The sequence below is a fragment of the Cyclopterus lumpus genome, chromosome 9 (assembly GCF_009769545.1).
Source record: "Cyclopterus lumpus isolate fCycLum1 chromosome 9, fCycLum1.pri, whole genome shotgun sequence".
NCBI classification, from domain to species: Eukaryota; Metazoa; Chordata; class Actinopteri; order Perciformes; family Cyclopteridae; genus Cyclopterus; species Cyclopterus lumpus.
This window is the reverse complement of record NC_046974.1, coordinates 2,427,501-2,439,575: the sequence shown is the minus strand read 5'-3', so window position 1 is coordinate 2,439,575 and position 12,075 is coordinate 2,427,501. Positions and strand designations below refer to the sequence as shown.

The 12,075-nt window shown below is 41.6% G+C and overlaps 1 protein-coding gene across 1 annotated transcript in view; it reads right to left on the bottom strand.

The window, feature by feature from the left end:
• Positions 1 to 10,682, bottom strand: part of fam102aa (family with sequence similarity 102 member Aa) — a 28,922-nt gene extending 18,240 nt beyond the window's left edge. Inside the window, exons 1-2 of the mRNA XM_034541290.1 lie at positions 10,575 to 10,682; positions 10,178 to 10,435 (exon numbers count right to left, since the gene is read on the bottom strand). Of these exons, the coding sequence (XP_034397181.1) occupies positions 10,178 to 10,320 (143 nt within the window). The 5' untranslated portion in view covers positions 10,321 to 10,435; positions 10,575 to 10,682. The remainder of the gene's footprint in view (positions 1 to 10,177; positions 10,436 to 10,574) is intronic.
• Positions 10,683 to 12,075: the final 1,393 nt, after the last annotated feature.

Below are 12,075 nucleotides of genomic sequence, written 5' to 3'. Positions count from 1 at the left end.
ACACACACAAGCAGGACTCCTACAATGTCTAACATTGAATTCATACAATACAAAAGCTTCACAAAAAATGAGCTCGGTCTCAGAACCTCAAACAGAAATTGAGTAAATCGCCCCCAAAAGCTTGAAAAGAAACTGTAAGCTAACGTAGAACAGGCTCAAGTTCCTCCATCATCAACAATTACATGAACATTTAAGAGTCAAAGGCCGATAACGACAACAAGAGATGACTACATAGTACTCCCGTGGCTACATAGTACTCCTGTGACTACTTAGTACTCCCGTGACTACTTAGTACTCCCGTGACTACATAGTAATCCCGTGGCTACATAGTACTCCCGTGGCTACATAGTACTCCCGTGACTACATAGTAATCCCGTGGCTACATAGTACTCCCGTGACTACATAGTACTCCCGTGACTACATAGTAATCCCGTGACTACATTGTAATCCCGTGACTACATTGTAATCCCGTGGCTACATTGTACTCCCGTGACTACATGGTACTCCCGTGACTACATTGTAATCCCGTGACTACATAGTACTCCTATTGCTACATAGTACTCCCGTGACTACATAGTAATCCCGTGACTACATAGTAATCCCGTGACTACATAATAATCCCGTGACTACATAGTACTCCTGTGACTACATAGTACTCCCGTGACTACATAGTACTACATAATACTCCCGTGACTACATAGTACTCCCGTGACTACATAGTACTCCCGTGACTACATGGTACTCCCGTGACTACATTGTAATCCCGTGGCTACATTGTAATCCCGTGGCTACATGGTACTCCCGTGACTACATGGTACTCCCGTGACTACATTGTAATCCCGTGACTACATAGTACTCCTATTGCTACATAGTACTCCCGTGACTACATAGTAATCCCGTGACTACATAGTACTCCTGTGACTACATAGTACTCCCGTGACTACATAGTACTACATAATACTCCCGTGACTACATAGTACTCCCGTGACTACATAGTACTCCTGTGACTACATGGTACTCCCGTGACTACATAATAATCCCGTGACTACATAGTACTCCCGTGACTACATAGTACTCCCGTGACTACATAATAATCCCGTGACTACATAGTACTCCTGTGACTACATAATAATCCCGTGACTACATAGTACTCCCGTGACTACATAATAATCCTGTGACTACATAATAATCCCGTGACTACATAGTACTCCCGTGACTACATAATAATCCCGTGACTACATAGTACTCCCGTGACTACATAGTACTCCCGTGACTACATAATAATCCCGTGACTACATAATAATCCCGTGACTACATAATAATCCCGTGACTACATAGTACTCCCGTGACTACATAATAATCCCGTGACTACATAGTACTCCCGTGACTACATAGTACTCCCGTGACTACATAATAATCCCGTGACTACATAATAATCCTGTGACTACATAGTACTCCTGTGGCTACATAATAATCCCGTGACTACATAGTAATCCCGTGACTACATGATAACCGGAGTAGATGAGGGAAAAGCAAACACAAGCAGAGGAAGAGAGGATTTATTCCCTCAAAAGAAACAGTGGAGCGAGAAGAGGAGGAAGAAAAGGGAGAGAGCCTTTCTTAGTTGGGAAGAGAACGAAAGGAACTTTAAGTTTAAGTACTTTGTGAGATTTACAGGAAACGAAGAGGTTTTTATGGTGAGCGAGTACCCACGAGGCCACCCAAGATATGAAGAACCCAGATAATAAGATTTAAAAACAAAGAAATAACAAACTTTACTTTCTCCTCCAGCTGTTTTTGATTGGTCTAATTTATAGTTTCTTAAAGCTCTTTAGGATGCCGTAAATGTTCTTTTCCAAGTCTTTAAATTAGATAATTTGTGTTTTTCCGTTTCATGTTTTAGTTGGTAAATCTTTATTGTCGGCCAGAACACTCAAGAGAAATATTACCGATGTCAGCCGGGCTTTCCAGGTTAAAAAAAGGTTGCATTCGTTTTATTTTTTATTTAAAAAGAAAACAAGGAATAACCGTTTTTTCCAAATAGAAAATCAAAGGCTTTTGTAGCATTTGTTACGTCAAAGAAACGTAAAACCAGAATTGTTTACTTTTTAGGATTTGTTTTACTCTAGCAATCTGTGCTTTATGGAAAAACCTCACATTTAAGTAAATGTTTTCGAGCCGAGCTGAGGTTTACAGGATCTGGAATCAGATTTGTTTCGATCTCTTTGCTGCCAAAAAAAAAAACCCCAAAAAACGGCAATCTGGCAAACCGGCAGGTTATTAAAACTCTGTCCGGGAATCGCGATGTTTCGGACTCCGTGTTTAAAAGCCTTCGTGCGAACGCAAACGAAGAAGATCCGGACTGAAGAAGACAAACTAAAAGTTGTGATTTGCTAACTTGAAAGTCATCAGAAAGCCTGAAAAGTAAACATGAAGGTCCCTGATTTGAGTCGCCCCCCCTCCGACCCCCACGGGACCCCAGTGATGACTCAACATGTCAGCAATGCAGCAGTATGGGATCCTTATCTCCCATCCTGGCAGCGCAGCTCCTGGGCGCCCACGGCAGAAACAGCCGGCGTGCCGATCCCGGGGTCGCTCGCGTCCAGGGCTCAGATAAACAGCGCCGAGAGCAGAGTGCTGAGGAAGCGGACGCCATGGGGTCAGGGAGGATTTTTTTTTTTTAAACCTCAAAAAGGTCACAGGGTCGATACTCGCTGACGCAAACGGCCTTTGAACAACCTTCCGTAGACGAGACCCGGGATAGATCGCCAACCTCCAACGAGGACGGTCAAGATTTATACAAGTAGTAGTTTCAACAAATATTATTCGATAAGCACTATTGCAGCTGCATTGAATGCAACACGTGACCGGAGTAGTAAAGAGCCTGTGTCTTGCTTGATATAATTGAACACATGAAGCAAAACCAAATCCAGTTTTAGGACCGAGACAAAAAAACTCATGTTTACTGAGGGAATAAATCAAGAGAGAAGTAGAGTCATTTATAGAGACTTCTATACAACCAGAGGAGTCGCCCCTGGTGGTCAGGAGAGAGAATGCAGCTTTAAACACATGAAGCATAGACTTCTATACAACCAGAGGAGTCGCCCCCTGGTGGTCAGGAGAGAGAATGCAGCTTTAAACACATGAAGCATAAACTTCTATACAACCAGAGGAGTCGCCCCCTGGTGGTCAGCAGCGAGAATGCAGCTTTAACACATGAAGCATAGACTTCTATACAACCAGAGGAGTCGCCCCCTGGTGGTCAGAAGAGAGAATGCAGCTTTAACACATGGAGCATAAACTTCTGTACAACCAGAGGAGTCGCCCCTGGTGGTCAGGAGAGAGAATGCAGCTTTAACATATGAAGCATAGACTTCTATACAACCAGAGGAGTCGACCCCTGGTGGTCAGGAGAGAGAATGCAGCTTTAACACATGAAAAGGATTGTGCCTTTAAACCTGAACCAAAAATTAATCAAACCAAGCACCTTTCAGAGCGCTCCCAAGCCGAACGGCGTCACTGTGCCATTTAAATTAGGTTCTCACAATCAATTTCACCGGCATTCCCCAGTATGGAGGAAGAGACGTTTTGATCACCTGGACAGATAGCAGAGGAATAATGTCCAAAACACCCCTGCATCACACTCTCACTCACACACACACACTCACTCACTTACACTCTCTCACACACTCACACACACACGGAAAAGTGAGAGGGAAAACAGGAAACAGCTGTTCAGAAGAAGCTCTTCCCAGTGAGTTTTCCAACTCTCCCCACAAACTCCTTCCTTCCTTTCCTCTGCTCTCTTCCTTTCCTCTGGTCTACTCTCTCGCAGGCCGAACGTCCGACCAGGTGACTGAAGTCACACTCTCGCAGTAACACTTCTGCAGGTACATTTTGGCTAAAAAGGTGCTTTGAGTACTTTGTTGACAAACCCTGTAAAAAGAACCCCAACACTCATGGGGCGGATCAAAGGGACGCTTTTTAAATTCTACTACTGACTTTAATAGTCGGGGGGGCAGACTAGTGGTCAGGAGAGAGAATGCAGCTTTAACACATGAAGCATAGACTTCTATACAACCAGAGGAGTCGCCCCCTGGTGGTCAGGAGAGAGAATGCAGCTTTAACACATGGAGCATAAACTTCTATACAACCAGAGGAGTCGCCCCTGGTGGTCAGGAGAGAGAATGCAGTTTTAACACATGAAGCATAGACTTCTATACAACCAGAGGAGTCGCCCCCTGGTGGTCAGTAGAGAGAATGCAGCTTTAACACATGAAGCATAGACTTCTATACAACCAGAGGAGTCGCCCCTTGGTGGTCAGCAGAGAGAATGCAGCTTTAACACATGAAGCATAGACTTCTATACAACCAGAGGAGTCGCCCCCTGGTGGTCAGGAGGGAGAATGCGGCTTCAACACATGACGAGGAGGGATTGTAATTACCTGTAAACTCACATCTCATAAACTACTTTATTGCCTTTTATACAAGAAAGTCAAGTATAAAAAGCATTATAAAAGAAACAAAAGGTTGAATAACTAGTTGTGTCACGTGAATGCGACTCCACTCCACGAGTTCCACGTGGATTACGTCGCTTACCGCCTCGGCTTCATAAACGCGTGGGGAGGACAAAAGGTGGAGGAACACTTAACGGGCTGGTGTGTCCATCGCAGCCTGGAGAAACCTCGGGGAGGAAGACGAGGCTCTTACATCACCGCAAAAGCAAATGAGGTTAATGACTTATGTGCCGCCGTCGGCGCCACGTGGGAACGTGAGTCAGGCGGGGTTCGACCCCAGAAGACTGGAGAAAGCAGCTCCTTTGCAGAGATTAAAAACAGCAACACGTATAACGGTGAAACGCGAGGTTCCCAGAGCGAACTCAAAGAGTCACGCCGGCCGGAGACCTTTGGTGCACGTCATCAAGTCCTTTTCTACCAATGCAAGAAGAAATAAAAAGGGTCGTTTTTGAGATAAACAACAAATGAGAACGTTTACAACCATCCAAACCAGTCAAGAGCTGGGAGCTCTGCCAACTCCACCCAGAAGGTTGCTGGTTTATTTTCCCAGCATCGGACTCCGGTATTGAAAGTATTATTAGTGATGTTTAAGGGACATCCCAGTATTTTATAACCTGCTGAGTAATCGTTTTCTTGTAGTTTTGGCTACTGCTCCTTAACTTCATCGTGGACACTTAAGAGAAAAGGTCATTGGAAGCGTTTAACTAACTTAACAGATGTACAGTATATAAAACAACATATATCACAAACACTAACTGTGTGTGTTTAGATGTGCAAGATCAGGTTTTAATGCAGACCTTTTGGCTGAAAGAGATATAAAAAAGAAAACGACATTTGAAAACGAATCTCTGGAGAGCTTAAACCGTCATCAACAAAAGAAAGAACAGAGACAAAAGCCTTTCGATCAAGTCACATAATCTCCACGAGCACGGGGAGTCGTTAATGAATTACAGACGACTTGCAGACAACTGCTGGGCTATTCATGTTCACATTGGAAATGTTCAGCGGACGCTTTGTTTCCGCACTTGAACCACTAAAATAAGAAAAAAAAGCATGAGTTATGTGTCATAAGATATTTAAGATCTTGAAGGGTCTTTGTGTGTCAGTGCCTGATGGAGAGAATTGCTTTGGAAACCGCTCCAGGGTTGAAGGAGAAGGCTGCTGAATGTCCATTAAAGTTATTGTTGTCGTCAGTCACCAATTTAGGAGTATTTAATATCATTATGGAAAGACATTTTTTTCTTCACCGTCCTCTTGATCCGGTCCGTTTCCTCCAACCAGAGGAGGTTCGGAGAAGTCTCGGTTCTGAAATCCTGCGTCTTTAAAAATGTAATTATATAAACAACGATCTACTCTTTCTGTCCTCCGACGCTCCTCTCTGGAACTCTCACTCCCGTTTTCCACCGTTTGTCACACGACTCAACCACAAACAAAAAAGGTGAAGATAAAGGCTTTTATGTCTCTTTCCATGAATGTCGTCACTCAGAATAACAATCTGAGTCCCCGTCGGCGGAAGCGACAAACATTGGCGGACATTGCCGTCTGCAGCCTTCTCCTTCAATACTGGACCACTGGCGTTTCCCTTTAAGAGCTCAAGTTTGCGTCGGCTCGAAATGTGTTCTTGAACTCCTCATTTGACCCCGTGATCCCCCACGATGCTTTGCATCCATACGTGTGTGTGTGTGTGTGTTTAAAGCCTCTTATTGAACATGACGTGTGTGTTCCTGCACCGCTGAGGTTAAATCAGCATCTGAACACAATCAGAAGCTCCACGTATCCCTCAGACTTCTTCTTCTTCTTCTTCCACCTGAACCCTTCTGTCCTCTCCGGTGCTCACTACTCTGAGCTGCTCCAACATTCCTGTTGTTTTTTTCTTTTTTCTCCCCTTGACCTTTAAAACACTGAAAGAAATCCCCCTCCGTCTTTCTTCCCTCAGCTCTCGTTTTCCACTCCTCAAAGAAAAGTCTCGACGCGCCCCAGAAGCAGGTTGTTGTGGTTCTTCACTCTGTTTGGCAGCTGGCTTCGTGCAGAGTTGGAGCTCTGGCTACGTCTAAAAATGTAAACTTTAAATGTCAAAACAAAGAGACATTGAAAGAGAGATCGCCGATAAAAACCTGAACTCGTGCATCGCTGCAAAAAAAAGAAAAATTCTCTGCCAAAATCCGGATGGAGACCAGATGGTTTCTGGAGCTGCACGCAGTGAAAAACAACCACTTTGGCTGCATTGGGTGTAAATGCTGGCTGGAGTTAGTGGTGCTTTCCTCATATATATATATATATATATATATATATATATATATATATATATATATATATATATATATATATATTTATTTATGCTCATTCAAAAAACTAGACAGCTGTGTATTCATCAGGGCCTTCTCAATATGATCACAAACACTATTTTGTGTAAGTTTGGTCCTTTAGGTGCTAAAACATTTGAGATGTTTGGTTCTCATCGGGAACACAACGTTAACCATCAAGTTCACCTTTGAAGGGTTCAACGAGTCCTTAAATTCACGGGATCAGATCGCGTTCCTCAAACAACCACAGGAGCTCGTGTTGTTTTCAGCCTCGAGAACCACGCGTGAAATCCTGCATCTGCTTCTAGAACCACGCGTGAAACGCTCGAGAGCTTCTCTCAGGGCGCCCGAACCTGACGAGGTGGGTGAGGTGGGGGTCCGACCCGCAGCATGTGATCCAAGCCGACGGGGGACTGGATCTGCTGCATAAGCTTGCCGTTAATTCCCCCCCTCCCTCCCCAACCCAATGTTCCCGACCCACAACCAGACCAGGCCCCCTTCGCACAAAGGCCGGGTTTGTCAGATCTGTGACATAACGCTAATCTCAGAGGGAGCCTCCCTGTGCCGTCGCCTCGTCCTCTGAGAGGGCCTTGTTTTCAGTCACGGAGATGATAACGGAGATGTGGAGGGAGGGGGGCGGTTATCTAACCTCCAGAGACGAGGATGACCTCAACGGGGGAGGGGGGGGGGGGGCCTTGGACCGGGAGCTTCGAGAGGTTTGTTATTCCTCAAGAGTTTCAGTTCGATCAACAAAACGTGTTTACGAGGCCGGAAAAACACAATAAATCTCACGGGATCGCGAGGCCTCGAAACCAAAGATCCGAGTTCATGCATCAAAACAAAAACAAAAAAACAAAGTCTGCTCGTGTTCAAGAACGTGAATCAGACTTTGGCACCGAGCAGGTAAACCAAACTGCGGTTTATTGATTGTTTGCATGTTAGAGCAACACATCCACACCGATGTCCAACTTGTAGAGGAGGACGAAGGACGAGCTGGAGGAAAAACATCCGCACGGGAAAAAACAAGCTAAAGTCAAACTGAACCCAAAAGGCCACTAATGGAAGTATTAAAAGCATTATAAAAAGGAACAAAACGTTGAATATCGTGGAAACTATTTGATCCACAACGTCCGACTGCGTGAACACGATCTCGGTTCTTCTCGTTCGACGAGAAAAGACGTAAAAACAAACCAAACAAAAAAACAGAAGAAGAAGAAAAGTGCAAGAAGACAAACGGGTGACTCTGCAGCAGCTATAAATGTGCATTAAAACCAAAACAACGAGCTAAAAGAGGCTTTAAAGAAAGCTGCAGGCCTGGTGATCGTCTTCTGTGGGTTCATCAGTGTTCACACGTTGTCATTCCATCCCAAAATAAGCTTCTTTTTTTTTTTTATAGCTGCCGGCCTGCAGGTTCGGATCCACCGGATGAGTCACTTTTCAGCCCTCAGTTTTTCTGACTCTCTCTTCTGGAACTCGTTGGCCGTGGGTCTGAACATCTGTGGTTCTTCGGTTCTGCCCGCCTCCGTTTGAAGATCACCGGGCCTGCCTGAACACATCGCGACGCGTCTTCAACTCAACAGACTTCTCCTCTGGGGAGCTCTTGAGAGCAGCAGCTCACAGATTCTCTTGACGTATTAAACGGTTAGTTTAGTAGATTAAAAACTGTAAAACTGAAGGAATCCTGTGTAATCTCTGTATTTGGCTTAACAAGCAGGTTTAGGAACCACGTGGTATATTATAAACTCTGTAACAGGACAATAAAAGGGCAATACAAAGCTCCATAGATGCACTTTAAGCCCCTTTAAAGTTCATTAAAGTGACTTTTAAATAAGGAAAAAACCCATTTAAAGACTTTAAAATGACCCTTAAAGAGAAGCTGTGACGCCGCGAGCCGTTTAAACATCGCACCTGTTCTGGAAACGGCAGCCAAAAAGAAGTTCTCCTTTCTTTGAAACAACCGTTTTTCGGGGTCATGTCTCAACACGAGGTTACCAAAGGTCAAACCGTCTCCAGACGATCACTGCTGCCTCACGACTTTTTAAACACACACATCTGAAGAGACCTTCAAGGCCCAATAATCTCATCGGGTGAATCAGAGACACTGAGGTTGTTGATTTTATCAAAGTCCAGGAAAGGTTCATCTCGAGAGTCGTGACGTGAATCGAGCAATCTTCAGCATCTGGCGTCGTTTCGCCAGCAAAAGAAAACCCCGACTTTTAAAGCTTTTAAATGTTATTTTGATTGCGGTTCCAGAGCCCGTCGGGCCAGCGTGAACTGGTTTTGAGACGTGTTTAGTCTGGTAGTCCGGAGCAGATACACAGAGAGGCCTCTGAACGTGGCAACACCCTGCGTTTAAATGGCACTGCAGAGAAAACGGGTGTAATGTGGAGCTGAAGAACTTTGATGGCAACGAAAACAATAACAATGACTTTATGGAAGATGCAACTGCAAAGATTTTAGTCTTTTGTGACACTGAAAGGGGAAAGAAACCAAACCCACCGCCTAAAAACACAAGAAATGCTGTATGTATCCTGCAAGAAATAATATAAAATCAGTATAGGAACCATATAGCAGATTATTGAACCACCTTAGGGGTGGGAAAACTATTTTAAGTATTACAAATGTCAATAAATTCACTAGATAGATCCAAAAAAGCACTTTAAGATCGACAGCAAAGCAGTTAGTCTCCTAAAACATAATAAGTCCTTTATGATTTGGAAACATCACTATATCAGGCAAAACAAACACGTTTAGAAACAATATCGATCACAAAATATGTCAATATATCCTCAACATAGCTACATAAATGCACTTTAAAATCACTATAAGTGAAAATTATTTCCACATTATATAAAATTGTACAGATACAAATAAGTTTTACGCAAATTAAGTGATGTTGAAACACCTAAATAGGATCTTATTGAGTAATATTGTGAACGTAATTACATTTGTTATACTTCTTTGTGTTTTTATAATAGTCTGAATTATGTTTAAACTTGTTTGTTTTGCATTAGATGACTAAGAGAGTTGCTGTTTGTTATTTTAACATGACTTCATTCATGTTAAAACCTATTTTAAGATATAAAAATATATTTTATATATTTTTAAAGTATTTTCTATATAATTTTATAAGATCTGGAAGCTATTTTCCCTTACAGAGAATTTAAAAGTGCATTTATGTAGATTTTATTGACATTTTAAAAAGGAGTTTTCCAACTCCTATAATATTATATATGGTTCCTAAACTTGTTTTGTTCATCCCAAAAAAATTGTGATTTTTTTAATTTATTTTTTTAAATAATAAAGTTTTAAAGTGTGTTTTTAGCGTGAGAGCTGAGGTGCGTTTGATTTGTTTACCTGGACGAAGTGGCCACGAAGTCCCCCTCCAGCAGCCGCATCTTGCAGAACAGAACCCCGTTGACGAACGGCACCGCCGACAGCTCCTCCAGCGTGAGCTGCGTCTGGAACTTGAATTTCTTCTTTTTCACGAAGAACGCCATCTTTTGCGCATAAAAGATAGAAAATCCCCAACTAAAGATGTTTTTGTTTTTGTGTTTTTTTAACGCGTGTCACGCGCGCTTCGCTTTCTTCAGGAGACGATTCTGCGCAGAAAACCTGGAAGAAGAAAAAAAAAAAAAAATCCGTTTGTTTTCCGAAGAAGAAGAAAAAAATAAAATAACGTTCATAGTAAAAAAAAATTAAAAAGTACCGTTTGTAGTTGTTTTAGGTTTTAAAAAGGGACGGAGGGACTTACCGGGAGACATGTCGCTCCTTCGGCAGCGGTTCCACGACACGCAATGACGGGAAGAGACGTTACCGGTCCGCTGCTCTCGGTACCGGGAGGAGGAACTTTTGCGCTCGTAGCATCAAGCTAGGCGGAGAGAGAGCGCAGCTTCCGGTGGTCATTATCTTTTCAGAATAAAAGCGGGCCTCTTTTATTAATTTAGATTACATTTTTAATTATTCATCCCCAGGGGGGGAATTTCTTGAGGGAGCAGCAAAACATATATATATATTTTTTACAAATATACAATAAAATAAAATAGCAGGGCATCTTACATTTAATAATTTAAATTATAAAAGGAAAAATAAAAATGTCCAGAGTCTTGTTTAAACGTTTGAACGTGACAGGAATTAGCCTAAAATCTGACTTTACAAATTAATAATAAACAGAAAACGGTTTTGGAAAATAATAATAATAATAATACATGTTATTTGTGTAGCACTTTAAAAGGTAATCGTGGCACTTAACATGGTAAAAACAAACAATATAAGCAATAACAATATAAACAAGAAAGATGACAAGGAAAAGAAAAAGTGTGAATAACAGTTTGTATTATTTAAAATTAAGGATAGCCTGCAATTTAAACTGTCCAGAGTGACGTCAAACATATATTTATATATTTATATAGATAGATAGATAGATAGATAGATAGATACTTTATTAATCCCACAAGGGGACATGTCTTTGCTACAGCCTCATTTATACATACAGTTAAGCAGTACAATATAAAAAATGCACAATATATACAAAAAGATATATGTACAAATAAATTTAAAAAATAGAATAGAATAATATTTAATTAAATGACTAACAAAGATGACAAAACAATAAATAAGTCGTATTAATTAATATTATTTGCACTCTTATTGGATACTCTATTTACGAAGTAATATACTTTCTAAGATACTACAATTATTTAATTTCACTTAAATTACTTTGGAAACTTTATTAAAAAAAAACATAACATACTGGAATACCAACAAAAAATAGAAAAATGAAAATAATTATATTCTGTACATTTGGAGTTGTATTGCTGGATTCATTTAAATAATTATAAACATATTTGTATTTTAAAGTGTGCAGAAGCGTTTGTGGATTTTACTTCCGGTCTCTCACGCGCTCACGTTTGGTAACATGACTGGCAGCTCTTTGGCTGTTCGCTGCCAGTCAAACAGGTGAAACAGCGACACCGTGTGGCCACAACCTGGCAGTTCACTCGTGTTACCTTCACGGACTCCTCGTAAAGCTTTAATTCTTACAGATTAAATTAGTAATATTGAAATGTTGTTAATCACAAATTAATCAAAGTAAAGTTTTAAAACACTTAATACATAACAACAATAATACACTGAACAGTACGTCTTTAAGTATTTCATCTTTATAATGTGGAGTTTTAAGTGAGTTTGTTCCTCCAGCAGAGGGCAGCAGATCACTGATGGAAATAAGGAAATAAGACTCAAACTATTGACAT